The sequence below is a fragment of the Macaca nemestrina genome, chromosome 19 (assembly GCF_043159975.1).
Source record: "Macaca nemestrina isolate mMacNem1 chromosome 19, mMacNem.hap1, whole genome shotgun sequence".
In the NCBI taxonomy this organism is placed as follows: Eukaryota; Metazoa; Chordata; class Mammalia; order Primates; family Cercopithecidae; genus Macaca; species Macaca nemestrina.
Window position 1 is genome coordinate 67,823,884 of NC_092143.1, and position 26,829 is coordinate 67,850,712.

At 39.9% G+C, this 26,829-nt stretch overlaps 1 protein-coding gene and 1 long non-coding RNA gene across 5 annotated transcripts in view; one reads left to right on the forward strand and one right to left on the reverse strand.

The window, feature by feature from the left end:
- LOC105465096 (tetratricopeptide repeat domain 39C) overlaps positions 1–26,829 on the reverse strand; it is a 120,068-nt gene that overhangs the window by 30,975 nt on the left and 62,264 nt on the right. For all 4 annotated transcript variants that reach the window (XM_011713325.2, XM_071085526.1, XM_011713336.3 and 1 more), the window contains exons 5-6: positions 21,758–22,112; positions 19,776–19,944 (exon numbers count right to left, since the gene is read on the reverse strand). In XM_011713325.2, the coding sequence (XP_011711627.1) occupies positions 19,776–19,944; positions 21,758–22,112 (524 nt within the window). The remainder of the gene's footprint in view (positions 1–19,775; positions 19,945–21,757; positions 22,113–26,829) is intronic.
- On the forward strand, positions 3,070–25,714 carry LOC105465116 (uncharacterized). Its single transcript, XR_977298.3, has 3 exons — positions 3,070–3,219; positions 10,141–10,244; positions 25,358–25,714. It is a non-coding gene; the product is annotated as an uncharacterized lncRNA (long non-coding RNA).

Consider the following 26,829-nt stretch of genomic DNA (forward strand, 5'->3'; position numbering starts at 1 on the left):
CCCAGAAGGCCTTTCACATCATAGCCAATAAATACTTGATTATGTACAAATAATGGATAGAGTAGTTATGTTTTCAGCATCTCCACATGAATGAATAGCAATCCCCTTGAAAAATGAGTTATGCAACTGAATCCACCACTAATGGTAGAGGAAATGAAAAATGCACCAGTTACAAAATTTCCTTGGTCTCTCAACAGTTATGACAGGATTTTGACATCTGTGATGGAAAGGACTTCATAGTGGGATTTACAATTCAGACACGATTCTGTCCAGATAGGAAAGGAGCACTTGATGAACGAACCCTGTGCTTAGTGCTTTACCCTTCCCAGGCTGCACTATTGAAGGCTGACACCGTCTCCTAACGGGAAGTACTGCCTTCATTTTTACAGATGAGGATACAGGCTCAGAAAGCTGGGCTGGGCCAGTAAGTTGAAGACCCCATTTTGAGATGAGCCTGGTGCTCTCTCCACTATACCAAAATGCCTTTTAAAATGATGGGGAAAATGTATGTGAAACAGAGCAGTAAGTTGAAAAGAAATGTGCTTATGTTAAAGATGTTATCAAAGAATTAAAAATAACAGTGAAGAAGATAACGCAAAGAATTAACTCAGAAAAACAAATAATAGAAATACAGAATACACTAGTCTACAAACACAGCCACACAACTCCAATGGAGACAGCATTTCAAGACAAACAGATAAACCTAGAAAGCTGAGAAGATCTAATATGCATCAAGACTGGTATAAGAAACAAACCATACACTGAATATTTCCTAGACCTGAATGACACTCTCTGTAAAGGGTGTTCAATGGGGAAGAGGCTGTGTGGATTTTTTTTTTTTTTTTTTTTTTTTTGACAGAGTCTCTCTCTGTCGCCAGGCTGGAGTGCAGTGGCACCATCTCAACTCACTGCAACTTCTGCTTACTGGGTTCAAGGGATTCTCCTGCCTCAGCTTCCTGAGTTTTAGTAGACACGGGGTTTCACCATATTGGCCAGGATAGTCTCGATCTCTTGACCTAGTGATATGCCTGCCTTGGCCTTCCAAAGTGCTGGGATTACAGGCATGAGCCACAGTGCTCAGCCAATTTTTTAAAATGAAGAATTAAAGCCAAGTTGTAAAAAGCAGAAATAATCCCAGGGAGTTAGTTTTGAAGATTTTATTGAGATATATAGTGAGTTTTGAAGCTTTATTGAGATATAATTCACAAACCAGAAAATGCATCCTTTTCAAGTATAAAATTAAGTGGCTTTTAAAATATATTCACAGAACCACAACATTTGAAAGCTGGAAGAGATCTCACAAATTACCTAGCCGACTGCTTCCCAAAGTACGTTCTACTGAAGCTTTTAGTCTCACAGGCTACAGTATAAACAGGAATTTTCCTGGTCAGAAAAACTGGTTAAACATGGCATTAACTGCATACTCTCATCTTCCCCTTGGAGAATCACAGTGCAAAACTAAAGCCTGGGAGAAGTCCCAGGATATTCCAATTAACCCGACACAGAACCTCTTTTCACGGGACATGTACTAACAGACCATCAATCAGTGAGCTGGGGCCAGTGCTTCAGAAAACCCTGACTTATTCCAACCACCTAACATCCAGGTGAATAAAAAGAACACCAGAGAAGGCCCACTGGCTTGAGGTCTCTGAGCTCCTTCAGACTGCCTGACGTGAAAGCAACATTGGGAAATAATTGTTGCTGTTTATGGCAGAGCCAAAACTAGAAACCAGATTCACAGACTTCTAGTCCAATGTTCTCTCTACAATGCCACACACTAAAAGCTGAAGCTGGGAAGCCTTATGTCAATAAATCCCCTCCACTCTGGCCGCAGCCCTAAGGACAGTCACACTGCAGTGCTACTGTCCTTCCAGCCAACGACTCGGCACTCACTCCAAGCCTTGTGCTGCACACGCCTCCGGGGTCACCTCACTGAACCCTAACAGCTAAACTGCACCAAGGTACTACTGGGGTCCCCATCTCACTGAGGAGGGAAGCAAGGCTTAAAGAGGTGAAGGATCTTGTCCGAGGTCACTCAGCAAGAGTGGAGGGGCCAGGATTCATCCCAGCAGTGGCCTCCAGGGGTAAGCTCTAAACCCCGGGTTTCTGCCAGGCAGAGGACAAAGGCCACAGACTCAGAGTAGGCCTCCTGTGAAGTTTACTAAAGGACGTAAGATGAATTATAATCATAATCAGATAATTAAGACACATCACAATGAACATTTAATAAAATCTTCAGCCTCCCTAAACACTCTCAAGTAAAACAGATAAAGAAATTTAGGCCAAATTTCCATTTAGGGAATAAGATCAAATCCCTAATCCCACAACACCAATATCAAACTATTCGAATACAACAAATGTGTTATGATAAACTATTAAGAAAAACTATAAAACAAGCTAAGTTAAGGGAAACTAGAAACAATGGAAATTTAAAAATGAGTTGATAAAAAAATCAATCTCTCTCTCTCTCTCAAAACCAATATGATAATCCAAAAGCTTAATCATAAAATTAAGAAAACACAAATTAGTCTAATAAAATAATACCACGTTTTTACAGATCTGAAACTAGTGTTCAGTTATATGTTTGGAAAGAAAACTATAACATAAAACTAAAATGGATATAAGTAAATATATAGTAACATTATAGAAAGAAATAGGGGAAGTTATTAAAAAACTGATTTCAAAAGGGAATTTCATAACAGTAAGTTACATGAGAATTCCTTCCAACGTTTAATGGCAGTTTAATTACTGTAAGTGATTTGTTTCTCCAAAATGTAAGAAAGAGATGGTTTTAGTCAAATCATTAAAAACAAATCAGGTTTATTCCTAAAGCCTAGTAAAAACAAGTCCCAGAAATATTTATATTCACATTTAAATATGTATACATATTAATTGCTAAGTTACATATATAAGTTATATATTATATATAACATTGTTATGGATTGAATGCTTCTGCCTCACAAAACTGATACATGAAATCCTAACCCTCACTGGAACTGTATTAGGAGGTGGGAGTTTTGTGAGGTAATCAGGTCATGAGGGTGAAGCCCTCATGAATGCAATTTGTGACCTCATAAAAGAGACCCCTGAGAGCTCTCTAGCCCCTTTCCACCATCTGAGGACACAGTAAGAAGCCATCATCTATGAACCAGGACATGGTCCTCACTAGACACCCAATCTTCTGGCACTGTGATCTCATACCTGCCAGCCTCCAGAACTGTGAGAAATAAGTGTTCTTTTAGTCACCCAATCTATGGTACTCTTTTATAGTAGCCCAAACTAAGACCTATATATATATATACACACACACACACACATTTCTGTAACTTAGCAAATAAAAGCAGTGGGATATACTAGAAAAAACACTGGATTAAAAAAAGAAAGCAGCACTTTGGGAGGCCGAGATCGGCAGATCATGAGGTCAGGAGATCGAGACCATCCTGGCTAACACGGTGAAACCCTGTCTCTACTAAAAATACAAAAATTAGCCAGGCGCGGTGGCGGGCGCCTGTAGTCCCAGCTACTCGGGAGGCTGAGGCAGGAGAATGGTGTGAACCCGGGAGGCGGAGCTTGCAGTGAGTGGAGATGGCGCCACTGCACTCCAGCCTGGGCGACAGAGCAAGACTCCGTCTCAAAAAAAAAAGTACAGGCTGGGTGCAGTGACTCATGCCTGTAATCCCAGCACTTTGGGAGGCCAAGGCAGGAGGATCACTTGAGATCAGGAGTTGAAGATCAGCCTGGCCAACATGGTGAAACCCCATCTCTACTAAGAATACAAAAATTAGCCAAGTGTGCTGTTGGGTTACTCAGCTGTAATGCCAGCTACTCAGGAGGCTGAGGCAGGAGAATTGCTTGAACCAGGAGGCAGAGTTTGCAAAGAGCCAAGATTGCACCACTGCACTCCAGCCTGGGTGACAAAGCGAAACTCCATCTAAAAAGAGAAGAAAAAGAGATGAAGAGAAAAGAAAAAAGAAAGGGAGGGAGGGAGGAAAAGAAAGCAAGAAAGCAAGAGACAGACAGATGGAAAGGGGAGGGGAGAGGAAGTGAGAGGGGAGGGGAGGGGAGGGGAGGAGAGGGGAGAAAAGGAAAGGGGAGAAAAGAAAGGAAGGAAGGAGGGAAGGAAAGAAGAGAGAGAAAGAAGGGAGGGAAGGAGGGAAAGGAAGGAAAGGAAAGAAAGAAAGCCTGAATTCTAGGTCTTCCTTAATCCTAAAATAACCATGCACACTTTCACAAAGTACTTACTCATCTGGACCCCTGCTTGCTATATATAAGAAAGGACAGACATATGCAAAAATTTTATAGTCAAAATGGGAGAAATAAAAGGTAACATGACTAAATGAAGATATATCCTCAGTGACTAAGAAATATTATAAACATAGTAAAATTCAAATTTCCCCATAATACAGAGAACCTGAGAAACTGAGAGTTATGCATGTATGTAAGAGAACAAGTGGACAAAAAATAATATAACATATATTTTAAAGGCAATAATGATGTTGTTTTATTTAAGGCATATGCAGGGTCTTCAAAATGGTCATATATGATATTATATATTATAATATCATATATTGTATTATATTATAATGTGCATTATAATAAAACTATGCATGAATTTCAAATTTTTTTACCCCAAAATAAGCCCATACTAACTTGTTATAACATGTCTGAGCAGGATCTACTTTGAGGCACTAAGAAGTATAAGACATCAATTTGAAAAGAGTCCCTATCAGACCAACATAAATTCTGCATTTAAATGGAAGCAAGAACAAACATAAAACTTACGATGAGGCTTGGGTGAAAGAATGGTGAAATCACTGACACTTTACAAAAAGTTTATGGGAATAATTCCCCAAACTTTTTGAAGTCCCCTTATCACAATTATCAAAGCTATATAATATTCATTTAAAAATAAAAAGTATAAAGATAAAATATAAAAAGTAAAAAAAATATATTTTATCTATTTCAAGAATTTGATTCAATGACAGGAAGAGAAAATACCCTCGAATCAAAAGTGCATCCCTGATTTACAGAAGGGATCAGAATCAGCAGTTTGCAAACGGATAACTAAGTTTATGAAGGGGCCAAGATGATGTTGAAGATGAAGCCCAAAGTGGCAGGCCATCTACACAGATTTGCAAAGAAAATATTAATCTTGTTCATGCCCTAATTGAAGGGGACTACATAAATAATAGCCAACACCATAGACATCTCAATTGGTTTGGCTTACACCATTCTGACCAAAAAAGCTGAGCAAACTTTCATTTGATGGGTGCCAAAACCACTGCACCCAGATCACCTGCAGACATGGGCACAGTTGGTTTTCAATCAAAATTGTAAACAAGTGGGATCAAGATCCTTAAGCGTCTCTTCAAGGAATCGTAATAGGAGACGAAACATGGATTTACCACTACAATCCTGCAGACCAAGCACAATCTAAGCAATGGCTACAAAGAGGTGGGAGTGGCCTAGTCACAGCAAAGAAAGCAAGAGCAAAGGGGATGGCAACAGTTTTTTTGGGATGCTCAAGGCATTTTGCTTGTTGATTTTCTGGGCATGGGGACAAAGAACGATAACATCTGCTATTTATGAGATTGTTTTAAGGAAGTTAGCCAAAGATTTAGCAGCAAAACACCCAGGAAAGCTTCACCAGAGAGTCCTCCACTGTGACAATGTTCCTGCCCATTCCTCTCATCAAACAAGGCCAATTTTGTGAGAGTTTCCTTGGGAATCATTAGGCATTCACCTTACGGTCCTGATTTGGCTCCCTCTGACTTCTTTTTGTTTTCTAATTTTAAAGGGCACCGATTTTTCTTCAGTTAATTATGTAAAAAAGACCGCACTGTAAAAAAGACTGCACTGACATGGTTAAATTCCCAGGACCCATAGTTCTTTAAGGATAGACTAAATGGTTGGTACCATCACTTACAAAAGAGTCTGGAACTTGACAGAGCTTATGTTAATAAAGTTTGTGGTTTATAATTTTATCTTTTAATTCTACTTGTCAATGTACTTTTTTAAGTCCCCTTATCACAATTATCAAAGCTATATAATATTCATTTAAAAATAAAAAGTATAAAGATAAAACACAAAAAGTAAAAAAAAAAGATTTTATCTATTTTAAGAATTTGATTCAATGACAGGAAGAGAAAATATCCTCGAATCAAAAGCACATCCCTGATTTACAGAAGGGATCAGAATAAAACCGTATGTATATCTCACATGCAAAGAGGCATGAAAATACAGTAAGATAGTTTTTAAATATCCATTTACAATTTAAAAACAGAATAGTCTATAAATCTTATTTTGGGACGGAAGATAAATTTCATTTCTGGAGAAGTGAGTCTATCATTATAACAACAATGTGTACAGGTCTGAATGTTCGAAGTTCCCACGATTAAAGGCAACATTAGTTCTCACAATGAAAGTAATATAATAGATGGAAAATATAATTAACTTCACTAATATTTATATTAAACATTTAGAATTTGGACAAATATATAAGAAATACAGGCATACCTCATTTTATTGCACTTCACAGATACTGCCTTTTTTCTTCAACAAATAGAAGGTGTGTGGCAACCCTGCATCGAGTAAGTCCATTGGCATCATTTTTCCAACAGTATGAGCTCACTTTGTGTCTCTGTGTCACGTTTTGGTAATTCTCCCAATACTTCAAATTCTTCATGACTGCTAGATTTGTTATGGTGATCTATGATCAGTGACCTTTGATGTTACTATTTTAATTGTTTTGGAGCACCACAAACCGTGCTCACGTAAGACAACAAACTTAATTGATAAATGTTGTGTGTGATCTGGCTGCTCCACTAACCAGCCATTCCCCCTTCTCTCTCCCTCTCCTTGGGCCCCCCATTCCATGAGATACATTAATTGAGGTTGATTAATAACCCTACAATGGCCTCTAAGTGTTCAAGCGAAAGAAAGAATTGCAAGTCTCTCACTTTAAATCAAAAGCTAGAAATCATTAAGCTTAATGAGGAAGCCATGTTGAAAGCTGAGAAAGGCTAGAAGTTAGGTGCCTTATGCCAGTTAGCCAAGTTGTGAATGCAAAGGAAAAGTTTTCTGTTTGTTTATTTGTTTTTGAGGCAGAGTTTCACTCTTGTCGCCCAGGCTGGAGTGCAATGGTGCGATCTTGGCTGACCGCAACCTCTGCCTCCCAGGTTCAATCAATTCTCCTGCCTCAGCCTCCCAAGTAGCTGGGGTTACAGGTATGTGCCACCACGCCCAGCTAATTTTTGTATTTTTAGTAGAGATGGGGTTTCACCATGTTAGCCAGGCTGGTCTTGAACTCCTGATCTCAGGTGATCTGCTGGCCTCAGCCTCCCAAAGAGCTGGGATTACAAGCGTGAGCCACTGCACCCAGCCGAAAACTTCGTGAAAGACATTAAAAGTGCTATTCCAGGGAACACACGAATGATAAGAAAGCAAACCAGCCTTATTGCTGATACGAATAAAGTTTTAGTGGTCTGGATAGAAGATCAAACCAGCCACAACATTCCTTTAAACCAAAGCCTCATCCAGAGCAAGATCCCAGCTCTCTTCAATTCTTTGAAGGCTGACAGAGGTGAGGAAGCTGCAGAAGAAAAGCCCAAGATTAGCCGAGGTTGGTTCATGAGGTTTAAGGAAAGAAGCCGTCTCCATAACGTAAAAGCGCAAGGTGAAGCAGCAAGTGCTGATGGAGAAGCCACAGCAAGAAAACCAGAAGATCTAGCTAAGATCACTGACGAAGGCGGCTATACTAAACAACCAATTTTCAGTGAAGACAAAAGAGCCTTCTATTGGAAGAAGATGCCATCTAGAATTTTCATAGCTTGAGAAGTCAATGCTTGGCTTCAAAGCTTCAAAGGACAGGGTAGCTCTCTTCCGAGGGGCAAATTCAGCTGGTGACATTGGGTTGAAGACAATGCTCACTTAACATTTTGAAAATCAGAGGGCCCTTCACAATTAGGCTAAATCTACTCTTCCTCTTCCTGTGCTCTATAAATGGAAAAAGAAAGCCTGAACGACAGCACATCTGTTTACAACATGGTTTACTGAGTATTTTAAGCACACTGTCGGGACATACTTCTCAGAAGAAAAAAAAAAGAGAGATTCTTTTCAAAGCGTTACTGCTTATTGACAATGTACCTGGTCACCCAAGAGCTCTAATGGAAATGTACAATGAGATTTACTGTTGCTTTCATGTCTGTTAACACAACATCCATTCTGCAGCTCATGGAACAAGGAGTAATTCTGACTTTCAAGTCTTATTATTTAAGAAATACATTTGATAAGGCTATAGCTGCCACAGACATGGCTTCCTCTGATGGTTCTGAGCAAAGTAAATTGAAAACCCTCTGGAAAAGATTTACCACTGTAAATGCCATTAAGAACATGGATTCATAGAAGGAGGTCAAAATAACATTAATGGGAGTTTGGAAGAACTTAATTCCAACCCTCCTAGATGTCTTTGAGAGGTTCAAGACTTCAGTGGAGGAAGGAACAGCCAATGTGGTAGAAATAGCAAGAAAACTAGAATCAGAAGTGGAGCCTGAAGATGGGACTGACTTGCAATCGCAGGACAAAACATGAAGAGATGGGAGGGGCTTATGAGGAGTGAGCGCAGAAAATGGTTTCTTGTGATGGAATCTCCTCCTGCTGAAGATGCTGTGAACCCTGCTGAAATGACAACAGAAGACTTAAAACATCACATAGGCTTAGTTGATAAGGTAGATGTAAGGTTTGAAAGGATTGATTTAATTCTGAAAGAAGTCCTACTGTGGGTAAAATGCTATCAAACAGCATCACATTCTACAGAGAAATCATTTGAGAAAGGAAGAGTCAATCGGCGGGTAAACTTCACTGTTGCCTTACTTCAAGAAATTGCCACAGCCACCCCCACCTTCAGCAACCACCACCCTGATCAGCCAGTAGACATCAACATCTAGGCAACACCCTCCACTAGCCAAAACATTACGACTTGCTGAAGGCTCAGATGATTGATAGCATTTTTTAGCAATAAAGTTTTTTTTTTTTAATTAAGGTATACACATATTTTTAGACATAATGCTATTGCACACTTAAGAGACTACAGTACAATGTAAACTTAACTTTTATATGCACTGGGAAACCCAAAAATTCATGGGACTCACTTTATTGTGATATTTGCTTTAGTGCAGTGGTCTAGAACCAAACCCGCAATGTCTCTGATGTATGCCTGTGTATCTTAGTTGAAAGTCATCAAACTTGGTTTAATCAACAACTTACATCTGAAGAAAAAGAGATTGTATAAAATCATACAGAAAATGCACACTCTCAATACTTTTTTTTTTTTTTTTTTTTGAGATGGAGTCTCGCTCTGTCGCCCAGGCTGGAGTGCCGGGGTGCGATCTCGGCTCACTGCAAGCCCCGCCTCCCGGGTTCCCGCCATTCTCCTGCCTCAGCCTGTCAGGTAGCTGGGACTACAGGCGCCCGCCGCCACCACGCCCGGCTAATTTTTTGTATTTTTAGTAGAAACGGGGTTTCACTGTGTTAGCCAGGATAGTCTCGATCTCCTGACCTCGTGATCTGCCTGCCTAGGCCTCCCAAAGTGCTGGGATTACAAGCATGAGCCACCGCACTTGGCCAATACTTTTATAAAACATCTTTATTGAGATAAAATTCAAATACCATAAAATTCACCCACTTAAAGTGTACAATTTAATAAGCCTTTAGACTATTCATAGAGTAATATTATAGTTATGCAACTACTACTTCAATCTAAGTTTAAAAAATATATATTTTTGAAACAGGGTCTCGGGTCTTCACGGCTCGCTACAGGCTCAACATCCTGGGCTCAGATGATCCTCCCACCTCAGCCTTCCAAATAGCTGGGACTACAGGTGTGCGTCCAGCTAATTTTTTGTAGAAATGGGGTTTCACCACAATGCCAGGCTTGTCTCAAACTTCTGGGCTCAACTGGTCCACCCACCTCAGCCTCCCAAAGTGCTGACATTACAGGTGTGAGCCACTGTGCTCGGCCTAAAATATTTTCATCCCCCCAAAAGAAACTATGTACCATGTAGCCATCAGCAGTCACTCCCTACCATTCCTTCACCTACCTCCACACTGAAGCAAGCAATAATCTATTTTCTGCCTTTGTAGATGTACCCGTCCTAAAGATGTCATATAAATGGAATCATACAGCATAAGGTCTTCGTTACTGGTTTTTTTCACATAACATGTTTTCAAGGTTCATCCATGCTGTGGTATGTATCTGTACTTAATTCCTTTCTATTGCTGAGTAATATTCCACTGTATGAATATATCACATATTGTTTATCCATCATCAGTTGATAGACATCTGAGCTGTTGCCACTTTTTGGCTATTATGGATAATAATATGGAGTGGGGTTTTTATTTCTCTTGTGTATATTCCTAGGAGTGAAATTGCTGTTTCATATAGTTTGACATTTTGAGGAACTGTTGAACTGGGTCCAGAGCAGTCGCACCATTTCACATTCCCACTGGCAATGAATGAGGGTTCCAATCACTCTGCACCCTGCCCACACTTGTTATTGGCTGTCTCATCTACTGTAGTTAGCTTGGTGGGTGTGAAACAGTATCTTACTTGGTTTTGATTTGTTTCCTTAGTGATTTATGATACTGCCTATCTTCCTTGGAGAAATGTTTCTTCAGATCCACTGTCCATTTTTAAATTGGCTTGTCTTTTTATTATTGAGTTGTAACAGTTCTTTACATATTCAGAATACAAGTCCCTTAACAGATGTATAACTTGCAAATATTTTCTCCCATTCTGTGGGTTGTCTTTTCACTTTCTTGATTGTATTTTTACAGCACAAATATTTCATTTTGATGTAGTTCAATTTATTTATTTTTTTGTTGCTGTGCTTTTAGTGTCATGTCTAGGAAACCAAGGCCTAACCCAAGGGTTCTATAGTTTTAGATCTTACATTTAGGTCTATGATCCACTTTGAGTTAATTTTCATGTATAGTATAAGGGTCCAACTTCATTGTTTTGCATTTGTGAACATTCAGTCGTCCCAGCACATGGTCTGGCTTTGTCACCCAGGCTGGAGTGCAGTGGCATGATCTCGGATTACTGCAACCTCCACCTCCCAGGCTCAAGCCATCCTACCACCTCAGCCTCCCGAGTAGCTGGAACTACAGATATGCACTACCATGCCTGGCTAATTTTTATATTTTTTGTAGAGACGGGGTTTCACCATGTTGCCCAGGATGGTCTCAAACTCGTGAGCTCAAGCAATCTGCCTGCCCTGGCCTCCCAAAGTGCTGGGATTATAGGCATTGAGCTACATGCCTGGCTGAAAAGACTATTCTTTGCCCACTGATGTGTCTTGATGTCCTTGTCAAAAGTAAATTGATCATAAGGCTAGGCGTGGTGGCTTATACCTGTAATCCCAGCACTTTGGGAGGCTGAGGTGGACAGAGCACCTGAGGTCAGGAGTTTGAAAACAGCCTGGCCAACGTGGTGAAACCCTGCCTCCGCCAAAAATACAAAAATTAGCCAGGTATGGTGGCGCACACCTGTAGTCTCAGCTACTTGGGAGGCTGAGGCATGAGAATCACTTGAACCTACGAGGTGGAGGTTGCAGTAAGCCAAGATCACACCACTGCACTCCAGCCTGGGTGACAGAGCAAGACTCTGTCTCAAAAAAAAAAAAAAAAAAAAAAAAGTAAATTAATCATAAATGTAATTCTCCCTGATCCATATGTCTATTTTATGCTCGTACCACACTGTCTTGATCACTTTGTAGTAAGTTTTGAGAGTAGGAAGTGGAGTTTTCTTTTTCCACTTTCCATTTTTTCCTTCTTTTTCAATATTATTTTGGCTATTTTGGGTCCCTTGAGTTTAGGATCAGTTTGTTAATTTCTGGAAAAATATATATATACACACACACACACACACACACACATATATATATATATATGCTGTGATTGTGACAGACCCTGCATTCAATCTGTAGCTCAATTAGGAAAGTATTGTCATCTTAACGATACTGAGACTTATGATACAAAACATGGGGTATCTTTTCAGTAGTATTTTTAAAAATGTTAAACTACTTTAATTTGTATCATTATGGAAATAAAAATAAGCAAACGAAACTACAGGGTAGAGTACTGATTGCTGATACCATGCACAAAATAATGAATATATTCTGGCCCCCTATTTCTTGAGAATGTCTCATCATGTAAGAGCTACACAGAGCTGTTCATAGTCCTTGCTTTTAACAAGGCTACCTACCACTGGAGCTATAATCTAATAAGGAACTAAAAACATATATACTGAAATATTTATTGCAGTACTTGCTATCACACTGAAATACTGGGGAACAACAGTCAAATATCCCAGCCACAATTTCCCAACGACAGGAAAACAGCAGATTATTAACACAAGGGAAATCTAAGTAGTCTGCCTGCCTATCAATTATTTATTTAAAAAACTATGTTAATACTTGTAAACACCAGATTTGTAAACAAAACGCAGAAAGTCTCATATGTATAAAGATTACAAAATAATTTTAAGTAAAATAGCTTAGAATGTAATTATCACTAGGTTACTTTTATGACAATTGCTTAACATCTTAAAATAATTATGTATGTGTTTTGAAATGAGAGGATCTCCTTGTCACCTGTAGCAAGCAGAAGGACACCCTACAGCAACCCACTTACTGACATGGAATTCAGCACTAATGCTGCTGAGTGGCAGAATCGGTTTAGCAATATTGCTATAAAGGTTACCTAGCAATAGATTATGCTTTTGCCTCCTACCTTAGGACTAGCTAGGCAAGGGAAAGCTCATCCTCTTAGGCACACATAATAAGCTTAGGGATATAAATCAGTATTAACCTTCTACTTGCTTTTCAACCAAACAGATAGGTAGGGTTAAAAGGACAGCAAGTGTATTGGGATTACTAACATCTTCTCATTTCCGTAAACAGTCATTAAGCCACACAATATGGATTTATCTCACTGGAAAGTGAGATACAAATACATCCTCCATCTCCTCTACACCAAATTAAATCAATCTCTCATTTTGTATACTTCTAAGAATAAACAGAAACCTTCTTTTTTGGTGCCTGAGCATTAACAGAGTCACATAGGATGGAGGAAGAGAAGACTACAATTAACAGAACTTCAGGGAATTATTTCTCTTCCTGCATTGCCTTTTCCCTGATCCTATAAATAAAAACATTACATCATGCTGACAAGGCATGCTGTTCCAAATACAAGAGGCGGGCTTGCCCTTCAACAGATGCAAAGAAACACAGCCACCAAACAGCTCTGATAATGTCAACATACCCCAGAGATGGGGGACAGCACAGGCCCTTCTGCACTGGCCCTATTCTCCATGATCCCCCTGGGTCTCCCTGTTCCTTCCTCTATCTGATAAATAAATCACCAGAGAGGTCAACATCTACTCTCCTGTCCCTGTCACAATGATGAACTGATGGGCTAAAGAATCACAGAGACCTCCCACTTATTCTGGGGGTCACTGATGGAAAATGGAACTTTATCTTAATAAACATACAGAAAGAAAGCACTAAAGCCCACTTTAAAAAGGCACCTCTCACAGTTGATGGCACCCAAAGTCATGGACGGAGGTAAGGTCCAGAGACAGAACACAGGCACGCCGGGGACAGAAGTGTAAAGGAAGTCTTTCACGCAGAGCTTCACAGGGAATTGAAAATGAGGGGGAAGAACCTCCACCCTCTTAAAAGGAACTGGCAAACCAGAGCGACACGAATATGGCGACGTAAAGGTCAAGCATCAAAGCCGTCTCCACAGACACCGAGAGGGTTTGCAAAGCGCATCCTATCATTGTCCCTTTTGCAGCAGGAATGGAGCGAGGGAGGGGGAGGACACAACAGAGTGGTGGATGGGCAGAGAGGGCTGTGTCTCTTCAGAAAAAACAAACAAGGCAGCTTCAAATAGGAGAAAGATTATATAATGAGGCTCCCAGAGCAGGACCATAGCTACCTGATGACTTCAACGTGGCAGGATACCCTAGTCTATACTGAAATCCGAACTGTTCCATTCTTGACTCGCTACAGACGATGTCGCCAATACATCTGGAGCTCACTTGGAGCCAAGAGGTGCAGATGAGGTGAAGACACCAATGTGATTTTTACCTATGTCTGTGTGTATGTTAACATCTATTTGCATGTATATGTATGTGACAAATATACACCCATACAAATATAAAAGATAAAGTTCATTTAATGTATTTACTTTTTTACTTCAATTAAATTTAATTCAGTTCTTTAAAATCCCATCTTTGAAATAAAAATGTGACTCTTAAGAAACGAAACTGATTATTTAGCCAGCACACTGGAATTTAAACAGCTGATGTGGACCCCTCCTTAGGAGATCATCTTCTTATTTCAATTATCAAGACATTTTTGCAACTTCTTCTTTGGAACTGACTTCAGAAACACATTTAGGTGCCACAAGAAAAGTAAATAGTCCTTGATAACCAATGTCATTTCTTAAAAAATAAATGACATAGAGCAATAGATTTTTCTACAAGTAGCCTCATCTATTCATTCGGCAAACATACATTGAGGGCCAGACCTGTGCTAGGCTCAGATTTCGATTTCCAAAAACCAAACCTAAGGTTTTAAAATGTCAGCATGCCGGATATTCACAATGTATGGCCTCAAGCTCAGGAGATAGTTTCAAAATAAAGGTCAGGAGTTCGAGACCAGCCTAGCCAACATGGTGAAACCCCCGTCTCTACCAATAATACAAAAATTAGCCAGGCATGGTGGTGCACGCCTGTAATCCCAGCTACTCGGGAGGCTAAGGCAGGAGAATCACTTGAACCTAGGAGGCGGAGGTTGCAGTGAGCCAAGATTGCGCCACTGTACTCCAGCGTGGGTGACAGAGCAAGACTCTGTCTCAAAAAAAAAAAAAAAAAAAACCGTTCTCAAAATATTTGCATAGGAACTTTGTTAGAATATGTTCATTAACTTTATAGAAAACTACTTTCATTTATTTGAATATCTGAACACTCATTTAGAGGTAAATAATATTAAAAATTAGTTACATTACTAGTCACACCATGTAAGGTATGTGTGTTACATTACTAGTCACACCATGTAAGGTATGTGTGTTACATTACTAGTCACACCATGTAAGGTTTATTTACAGAAAACCAAATCCTTACATGCCACATACAAAGTAGATTGTTAAAGCTGAAAGAGAAAAAAGTTGTGTAAATCTGTATTGCTTAAAGAAGAAAGGGCAGAGAGAACTGAAAATAGTTTATGAAAATATAGACTTGTCCCTAATATTATAAAAATAATCAAGAAAAATACTCATTAATTGCTTGTATCTTAATGGATATAACACTACCATAGGTTTAACTGAATGAAAATTAAGTGAATATTAATGGAAAATACAGAAAATCAAAATTATAACTACCAATTCACACTTGAAAATTGAGATTCCTAAATAACCCACTGGTCAGCCTCCTAAATGTTGTTTGCATTGTGGAAATTCAGGGATAAGTAAACAGCTGTATAGTACCTACACCTCCTATAGCTACACCCATACCCACTTTTGCCAATCACAGGCCTTGCTTTATTGACAGCTCTCAACACCAAACAAGTTCTTTTTCCCCAAAAGAAAAATAAAATGAAAATTTGATACCTGACTTCCCAGGCTTAAGCACTCAGTAGGAATAATAACCACCATCACACCATTACTTAGACAGCGTTTGCCACATGCTGGTACTGTATTCACACATTCATTCCCCTCAGCAATGCAGTAAGTCACATGAGAGGAGTCAAGAAAGACAGGATCAGTTGTAAGGACAACATGAGTGGGCAGAGAAGGTTCGAGGCGCGGTACTATAGACACGCAGCGGGGAGAAGCGGAGGCAACGAAACAAGGGAATTCTTTCTGCAGTTTGGCAAAGAGGATCCTGTGCTCACCAGCTGGGGTGTAAACGGACCTCACGACCACGGTGTAGCACTTCACTGTAACATCAACTGAGGCCATAACAGAAAACAGCGAAGTCACCACAACAAGGTTTATGCAAGTGGCATGACAGAAGCAGATCTGTGGAAGAAATCCTCCCATATTCACTCTACGGAGTCCCAAACAGTGAAGGGCAAAGTACGTAAAAAGCAAACAAAACTAAAAGAAAAAGTGTGCACTGAACAGGATTGGAAAATAATGAGTACAGAAGAATGAACACTTACAGGCACAGATTGAGCTGGTCACCCTGCATGTTAGCAAGCTTACGTAAAAGCAGCTGTTCAAATAATTTCACAGATTCTGAGTCACTGAAGAAACAAAGATGGTGTTATATGATGCGCCTGCCCTAAATTAGAGCCCCTAGACCATGTTCTGTGAGTACGTGTTGATAAAAAGAGCTCAGGGGGCCCTACTCCTAACCTAAATGCTCGCTGCAAAGAAAAAAAATTCTTTGTAAGCAAATTCATTGGAAGGAGTCATGTATGTTTCATAAACTGAGTCAGGGCCTTCGAGACCTTACAAAAAGCCTTTTGCAAGAGCTCTATCACAGCCTCCCTGGGCAGAGTTCCTCATCTGCAAATGAAGGATGACACTGTCATTTCTGACACCTTCCTACACATACCTGGGAAGATCAATGAAACACTGCTGTCCGGGCACCTTGAGGTTAATAACAACCATATTTCACGTTAGCCTTAAAATCTTTTCATCCTCTGGGCCTTTGGGAAGAGCCAAAGAGAAACACTCATCATATTTTGTCTGGCCCTAAAGCTACAGCTCACAAAGTAACAGTAGTCACAGATCTTGTGTGTTTTTTCTTAAAACTAAATACCAGTTAAGTAAGCAAGTCGCATAACTGTGAAGGAGTTCTAGCATCTACCTTCTGCACTCTGATCACAATTATCTACCCCCAAAAGACTACATATCTACTAAGAGCTATAATGTGGACTATGTACCTCCAAAAACCACATTTACAGGAATCCTTTGATGAAGCTGTGGCTTCCTTATTTCTAGAACCATCTTGACAACAAGGAACGACTGCTTATTTTCAGTTCACTCAATCCTTTATAGGAATTAGTGGTGGCACAAACTAAAACCATGTCAAAGTAAGATTTTTGGAAAAAAAAAGTTATTGGCTTAACCAAAAAGTAAGCAATTTTGTTTTAAAATGAAAAATTAACTCAAATGGCAAGCATAACAAAATATAAATTCTGGTTTTCACATTTCTGTTTAACAACTTCAAAACCCAATTTAGAACATTCGTTCATCAGCAGAATAAAGGGACAGAATCCTAACAAATGCCCAAAGCTAAGGTGCCTCACTGCCCTGCTGCACACAGTTTTAAACTTTAGGCTTCTAGATGGATCACTGAAGAGATGACTGATGTAAATCTTTGAATTCTACACTTTACTCATCAATGCACCAATTAGAAACAGTAGCCGGTCACCATGAATTTACTGTCCCCTTGTAATAAACATCTGTTAAACACTAAACCCAGCAAATCTCTGTTAAACACTAAACCCTGTATCATTGTGTTGAAAGCTACTCAGAACTTATGTCTGCCCTTTAAGAAATCTAAATCTAAGAAAGCACTCATCCTGAGGCCAGGCACAGTGGCTCACACCTATAATCTCAGCACTTTGGGAGGCCAAGGATGGAGGATCTCTTGAGCCCAGGAGTTTGAGACCAGACTGCCCAACATCGGGAGACTCCATCTCTAAAAATAAAAATTCAAAAATTAGCCAGGCATGGTGTCGCACACCAGTACTCCCAGCTACTTTGAAGGCTGAGGTCGGAGGATCGCTTGAGCCTGGAAGGTTGAGGCTGAGGCTGCAGTGAGCTATGACTGTGCCACTGCACTCCAGTCTGGGCAACCGAGTGAGACCCCATTTCAAAAAGGAAAAGGTAAAAAAAGAGTGAGAGAAAAAAGGGAGAAACACAACCCAAGGCTCACGAGCCTTAATGCAAAGAAAAACAATTTCAAGACAATGAGAAGAAAAACAATTTGGAGACAAGTTTAAATAATTCAGATGTTGGTGGGATTTCTGTACTATATCTCAATTTTATTTTATTTTATATATTTATTTCTGAGACGGAGTCTTGCTCTGTCACCCAGGCTGGAGTGCAGTGGCGCAATCTCGGCTCACTACAACTTCTGCCTCCCAGGTTCAAGTGATTCTTGTGTCTCAGCCTCCCAAGTAGCTGGGATTACAGGCATGCACCACCATGTCCAGCTAGTTTATTGTAATTTTAGTAGAGACAGGGTTTCACCATGTTGGCCAGGCTGGTCTCGAACTCCTGACCTCAGGTGATACACCTGCCTCAGCCTCCCAAAGTGCTGGGATTACAGGCATAAGCCACCGTGCCTAGCTTATACCTCAATTTTCAACTGCTAGTATAATCTCTAAAACACATCTTCCATATATAAAGCGCTTAGAAAATTGCTCTGCAAGGTCTTCAGATTTAAGGAGTCACTTTATGAAGGAGAAAAATGACTGGGAAAGTAATATACACTCCATTGCCTGCATCCCCACCCCAAAAATAACAAATCATTCCTGTGCCCATGAAAGCTTTTCTAGGCAAAAATCTTCAAAAGGACTCATGGGGGCTGATTTCTCAGAGTGCCTGGTTAACCTCAAACTGATTCACTTATCAGTTAAAATCTCAAACTGATTCACTGATAACTATTGGTAAGAATGTAGACGGAGCAGCTACTCTAACAGCTATCTTATTTCAAAGGTATGATTCATTTCTTATATTTTCATTTTTCCATAAATCCTCATAACCTCAAACAAGCAGATAAAAAGACATGCAGTGGCTCACGCCTGTAATCCCAGCACTTTGGGAGGCCGAGGCGGGCGGATCACAAGGTCAGGAGATCGAGACCATCCTGGTTAACTCGGTGAAACCCCGTCTCTACTAAAATTAGCCGGGCATGGTGACGGGTGCCTGTAGTCCCAGCTACTCGGGAGGCTGAGGCAGGAGAATGGCATAAACCCGGGAGGAGGAACTTGCTGTGAGCCGAGATCGCGCCACTGCACTCTAGCCTGGGCGACAGAGCGAGACTCCGGCTCAAAAAAAAGACATGCAAAGGAGAAGCAGACTCCTCCAAAGGCCAGGGCATTTCTGGTTCCGGAGTGAGACAACCCGGGCCCACTCACTGGGTAAGCACAGGAAGTTACTTGAAGCCCTCTCTGATTCTTGTTTATTTCTTCTATAACATGCAGATGACAATTTTATACCTCTGTCACAGGGTTGTTCTGAGGATGAAATGGAAGAGCATGTGTAAAGCTCTTGACACAGTACTGAGCCAAATTAAGCATATGAAAATATGATAAAAGCTCCTAATATTTCAAAGCTTATGTTGCCCTGATATTTAAGGCAGTAACTTTTGTATAAGTCAATTGTTAGCCAAGATCAAAGTTTAGAAAGAGATTACTAGTAACTCAGAGAGGGAAAAAAATTGTATTTTGTGTTTTTCAACTAGCGATTAAATAATGCTCACATGCCTTAAGCTGGAAGTGCACCAATCTTGTGTCATTAGCAATGAGGAATCTTACCCCTATTTCGCCCACATCTTCCGAACAGAAGGTAACTGACTAACATCCTGGGTTCCTGGAAGAGTCTTCCCTAGCAATGATGCAAAGAAAGGCAAAAGAACAAAATGCTCCCGGGCCCTGTGACATTCTGGCTCATTTTGATACCAGTCCTCAAGTGAGAATCAGAGATTTGATCATCGGAGGCTTTATTTTAAAAAGATGAGGAAGGTACAGTACCTCTAGTCGTTGTATCCGTCCCTTGAAAAACATAAAGAGGGAAGAATTTGGATAAGCAGCTTCTTTTTTAAGGAGAATTTCCTTGGCTTCATCCAGGCCTGCCTTGTTATCACTGCCATCCAAGGCAAAAAACGGGCGGACTACAGTATGATACCAGAGCAGAGCTAATCTAGAGCAAGAGGGAGAGAAACGTTGAGCACATAACTTTTCTTATACCGTTTCCATTTTTCAAAAAACCAGTATGTGTTCTTCCAATACTACTCTTTCCAAAAAGCTTACTATGCAGTCTCTGAAGAAGTAAAATCAGAGACTTTCCCCATTTTAATGTTAATATTTGGAAAACTGCAACTTCAGCACAATATATAAATCACAAGACACCCTTCCCTTAGGGGAGAATAAAGTAACAGGAGCATTCAGTGTTTCTGAGCCTTCCAGATGGATCGCTGAAGAGATGGCTGACATAAATCTCTGAATTCTACACTTTACTCATCCATGTACCAATTAGAAAAGGTAACTGGTCACCATGAATTTACTGTTCCCTTGTAATAAAGGCTTTATTTATTTATTTATTTATTTTGGCAAAAGGAAAATGTTTTCTCTTGTGTTCACAAAACTTAGGGTATAAACCCAGAATCTAACTTTAAATATCATGTACAAATAAATAGATCAAAAGGAAAAAGAAAATTTTTTAAAAAGAATAAATTTAAATACAGAAACCACAGACACAAATTATGCTAAACTGGGTTAAAATCGGTGAGAGGATAAGACAAAGGGCTCTTTCTCTGGCCTTTGAAGATGCTCAATTTAAAAAACAAGCAAATTAATAAACTACTTCAGATCCCTTGCCCCAAACTCATTACTTAAAACAAAAATGGCCATGTTAAACTAGGTAAACAAAACAGTCATTGGGATTTGATTTAATAAACAGACAAAAATGTTTAACCAACATGTCAAATATTTTTATGTAAACGCATACTTATGGTGTGCTTATAAAATTTGGTTCTCTAATGGATCTCATACTAATTACATTATTAATTCTATTCATTTCTTTATCAGAGACAAGCATAAAATATTAAGATATAAACAGACAAATGATCACAAGTTAACAAACCTGTTAATTCACATTAATAAAGGACAACTGTGTAATTTAATGAGTTTAGGGAGGTATATTTTTTTTAATGAAAAATTAAAGATATTTTAAATAGCTATCAGTTGATTAAAAGTTAACATCCAAATTTCTCAATACTGATACAAGTAAGGTCCTCTGGGATATCAACATTTTTGGGGAAAATGTTGACAAGTGCTGTAATGTTAGACAAAGAATATCCGGAATCTTGTTAAATTACTCAAGTTACAAATGGTAGATATTTGCCAGACTAAAATAAACAAACAAAAATCACATCACTTTTAACTGATGTAGAAATTGGTGAATTCTTGTTCTAGATAGTGATACCAGCTTCCTCATGCTCTCCTGCTTAAATAATTATTATTTAAGTTTAAACCAAGGAACATAACATGACTCAGTTTAGTGGAAGAGCACAAAATATCCATGTCACGTATAAGAAACCACCTTGAATCATCAAGGAAAATATCCCAATGTGAGGATTCTGTATAAGAATAAAAATTTCAGAACCACAGAAACAGCTTATCAAATTTGTACCTCCTAAGTCCAAAAATCAGAATCATGAATCTCACAGACTGTGGTCAAAGTCACAAAAACTGCTTCTAAAATCATTTGAGGTTTTAAAATACATGACTTGTGAGACTCGTGAATAACGCCTTGTTCTCTAACTAAAGTCAGCTTAGAACCACCACCATGACCACAGAACACAGTCCTTGGTGTTGCACCGAAAGACGTAAGACACAGCATCCTGTCAACCAACCAAACATTTTACCTGAAGTTTCCTTTAAAGTCTTTGATTGTCGTTTACTTACTTTCAAGACTATATTATCTACCAAAGCATTGCAATACAGCTACTCACGTAGCTAAAGGGGCCTTCATGTCCTTACTTTCGCTTGCATACATCAGTGAAGAAAGCCCCTGCAGGCGGTCTCCAGGAAAACCCAGCAGGTTGATGATTTTGAGCAGGTTTGGGGGCACCATGGATATGCAAAGGTGAAAAAGGCCATATCCAAAGCTAACAGCACCTTTCAGTCTGTTTAGAGACTCCTCAGACACCCCTTCAGCCACAATGTGATTATCATTTGCAGCATCAGAAGTCAAGGACTCTTCAGTTAGCTTCTTCTGATACAGCTCCTGAAGGGCATTGATGTCCAGATAGCATTTATTGTAAATCTTCCAGGCTTTCCTAAGGATCCACCCACCTTTGATATAAGCTAAAAAGAGAAAGGGAGAAAACATTCAAAAACATTCAAAATAATTTTTCTATTTCTAGAGTAAAGGATTCTGAACAGTAACCTGAAAATCAAGCCAAAAATTTAAAAAACATAAAAAGTATTATCGATTGCACCCAGTTTTCTTACAGTGCTTACTTAAACGTCTTATTTCTCATCACTCTCCCTTCACTACACTGGATGATGATTGGTAAGCACGTGTTTTTCTGCTCATTGTTCTATGAAGCCCTTCATGCAGTACCTAGAGCATGGTATGTAATATACATTGAATGAATGAATGTTATCACCTGAATCCAACATCTTTTCATGTGTTCTGTGACACCCTCCATTGCATTTCTGAATTACTATACTGCTTTCCTGATAAACTTTTTTATAATCCTTGCATTTGTATACCCTGTGTTACAGTCCTCCTTAAAAGCAAGTTCTTGGTCTTGGTCAGGTGACAATTAAATTTCTAGCCGAGGTTGGGCACGGTGGCTCATGCCTATAATCTCAGCCCTTTGGGAGGCCGAGGTGGGCAGATTACTTAAGTCCAGGAGTTTGAGACCAGGCTGAGCAACATGGAGAAAACTCATCTCTATAAAAAATACAAAATTTAGCCAGGCGTGGTAGTGCACACCTGTAGTCCCAGCTACCTGGGAGGCTGAGGTGGGAGGATTCCCTGAGCCCTAGAGGTCAAGGCTGCAGTGAGTCACAACTGTGCCACAACCATGCCAGCCTGGGCAACAGAGTGAGATCCTGTCTCAAAAAAAAAAGAAAGAAAAAAATGTATACCCAAGCACCAAGCATTGCATCTTGCCAAAAATAGAATAAAATAAAACAAAACAAGATAAAATAAAACAAGCAGGCAAAAAAGATTAATATTTACTGGGTAAACAAATAGTTCCAGTTTATTATCAAAAAAGTCATTCATGTTAAATGCAAAATGTAAAGACCTCTAAATTCACGTATATCTGAGGCCTACTGTGTGGCTTAACCACACCTTATCAGAATGGCTTTATTTGGTTTATGAAATTGGGGTTTATCCACTGCCCCAACCACAGTGAAGTAGCAATAAAAAAGTTACTGCACAGCAGAAGGTACAAACCTCTTATCTTTAAACCTCCCTCCCCCACTGGCCCTTGTCAGGACCCTGCTGTTGTCCACTCCTCCTAGGAATATTTTTGCTTTCAGATGAGTAGGAAGGGTTGTGGGAGGTCAACTTACGTGGGACTATCTGAGTGTATCATCATCACATTTTTGAGGAAAGGATTTTCTGTAGGGAATTTTCCGTAAAATACAGTTCTCTCATAACTATGAGAGAGCTTATCCACTTGGCAATGTTACTAATATGATACCAACTCCGACCCTCATGCACAAATGGACAACATGAACTGTCAGACTTTCAGGCCCTTCAGAACAGTAGGAAAAGAGGTTTTCAGAAAGGCATTTCTAAATTTCAGAAAATATATGCAATAAAATAAAATCTGATTTACAACCACCCAATCCCGGAATTGAGAGTGATCTAAGAATAGATGTGTGGAAAAGAGTTGATGCAGCCGGCCTGACTGCTATCATTCAATAGAACTGCTAACAAGGTTGGCCCTTGGATGGAATGGGAGCTTGGATTCTGGGAAAGTTCTTACCATTTCCAAGACTGATAAGAGTGGCTCACTGTGTGCACCTAAACTGTCTGCACAAATAATATGACATACATTGAACACGGATTTTTCTTCTGGGAGTCTGGAATTTGTCTATGTGCAAGGTAGGGGTGCCTACATGATCAACCCCCAATAAAAACTCTGGCACTAAGTCTAATGAGATTCCCTGGTTGGTGACATTTCATTTGTGTTGTCATAACTCGTTGCTGGGGCAAATCAGCACACCCTGTGTGCCTCTCCAGAGAGCAAAGCCTTGGAAGCTTGTGCCGGGTCTCCCCTGGACTCCACTGCCCCATGTGCTTTTTCCCTTCGCTGATTTTCCTTTGTATCTAAGGAACACAAACGAACTACAAAACATAATCTAAGTCCTCCAAATATCTACAATAAAATTAGGGAAAAAAACCCAATACAAATGACAAAATGAGCATGCAACATAATTTTGCTGTAAGAAGTCACAGCTGAGAATATGACTGTAAGATGAGTCTTGCATGGAAGTTATCAAACCTGGGGGTGGTCTGGGGGACTCCCAATCCATGGTATTAAGCTATTATTTTACTTAAATGCATCAACTTTCTGACAAATGGTGAACATATCACCCATGGGATCACATTTAAAAACAACTATCCTACAACTTCTGGGTGATTAATGTCCTATAGTCTACCTCCACTAAAAAGAATGCTATAAGATAGAATGAACAAGTAAAACAAATTGATCTACAAAGTTTTCTTAGTAACTTTAAAATAATAAAAGTAATACATTTAAAACAATCTCTCTTCATTCGTTCTACTTCAGAATATTTACTGTACAAACACCACATTTCAAGCACTGTTCTAGGTGAATTGAAGTGAAATAAGACAGAGATCCTTCCTTTAAGAGGCTCAGTGACGTTTTCCCCTCCTAAATGGAAGCACTGTGGGAAAAGAAAGCCTGAAGAAAACCCTGAAGCTTCTTTTATACTGACAAAGTGGATTTTTAAGTGTCTGGATTGATCCAGCATGCCCAGAAACAAGAAAGATCATGCTCAGTTACAATCCAAAAAGCCAAAGATTTAACAGAAAAGCAGAAAAAAAAAATAGAAACTAGAATGTATATTATTGAGAACACAGAGGCAACTCGAATCTAATTCAAAACAAATAATCACAGGTTGCATAGTTTAAACAAATCTGTAAAAACCGAAAAATATCGACTGGCTACTGTTTATATTATGTGCCTGGCACTGTGCTTGCCATCCGAGGAACAGCAAAGAACTATAAAACATAGTCCAATCCTGCCTAATGCCCACAATAAAATTAGAAAAGAAAATAAACACAAAGGAAAAAATAAGCATGCAACTTAACATATATATTTAAATGCTCTACTGGGTCATATATAGAAAGAGTGAAAACAAATAATGCTGAGATTACGAGTGAATTGTTCTTTTTTATCTCCTTTTTTTTGTCACTAGTTTTCCATGTAGTAAACACACAAATAAATTAGAGAGTACAAAATAGTTATTGCAGGATTTTGGAAGAACACTTTACTCCTACCCATTCTTCACTGGAAATTTGGAGGGGTCAAATTAACTCCATTTTATCCTGTATTTTCCAGGCTTCCTCAGCTTTATTAAAGGAAGTGAAGCTTGCACTAAGGGAAAGGGAATGCCCCAGGAGAAAGAAGCAGGAACGCCGGTAGGAAGGAGCAGATGGGCGAGCGGCTTGGAGGCAGAGTGAAGCAGGGGACACCCCGGGACAAAAGGGTGCAAGCCCAACAGAAGAGTGAACACCTGCTCCCAGAGAAACGGCATCTCTCAATGTGACGTCGAAGGGACCAGGATTACAGACATGAATGCTAACAATTCTGACCTCAGGTGAGGAACTATAGAAATGGATGGTAGAATGGAAACAAATATTAAGAATCCATCTACTCCTGAGTGTGTGGAACTAAATCAATAAAACGTTAACAGAAACCTCCGTGGTGAAAACCCCACTCTTCTAGAATAAGAATCTAATGAGTTCAATCTGTCTTTAATTTTGTGCCTAAGATAGGTGCCAATGTCTGAAAGCATATGTTAAAGTCTATGGTAAGAAGCTGTAAGGTCCTTAATTTGAGCCAAGGAAATGGAACCCAACCTTTTCAGCTGAGTCAAAGATGATAAACTCAAGTATGTCAAAACAAACTTAATGCCCATGTTGAGAGAGGCTTTGCTTTTACTACATTCTACATCCAACTTGGCACTGAAACAGGTTCTCGGGACTTGCTCTACTCTCCATCCCACACTCTGTAAAGCAAAAATTCCAGCCACAGCCAGGCCAAGCAGGAGGAGGCAGAGGCTGGGGGAGGATGCGGCAGAGAGAACAGCACACTCTGCACCGTGGTTCCTACAGGGGCCGCTCCAGCAGCTCCACACAAGGACACAGCAGCTGAGTGCATGTCTTCCCAACAAGCAGAGAACACGCTATTGAAGAGCCGTGCACCCTGCACAGCCTTTCATCTGGCTGCTCTGAAAGGTCAAGTATAAATCATTCAGCTGTCGTTATCTCTGTGTCTGTGGAAGGAGGTGGAGACAGCAGAAAACCACAGACCCGGCCGGGCACAGTGGCTCATGCCTGTAATGCCAGCACTTTGGGAGGATGAGGCGGGTGGACCACTTGAGGTCAGGAGTTCAAAACCAGCCTGGCCAACATGGTGAAACTCTGCCTCTACTAAAAAACACAAAAAAATTAGCCAGGCATGGTGGCAGGTGCCTGTAGTTCCAGCTACTTGGGAGGCTGAGGCCGGAGAATAGCATGAACCCAGGAGGTAGAGGTTGTAGTGACCCAAGATTGTGCCACTGCACTCTAGCCTGGGCAACAGACAATTTGTCCCACCTTATGAGGACCAGGCAACAACTAGCTGAGAGACAGAGGAGGCAAGAGGAAACCCTGCCCTATACGGGGGTAGAAGTCTTTCCTGGCAAAGGGCAAGAGCTGCTTGCAAAATGGGAGTATCAAGTTACACTAAATTGATCTTGGTTAAATTTTGTAATTTTTCATGGAAACTGTATCTGGTGCAAGCATCTACTAAAGCCTGTCTGTTCAACT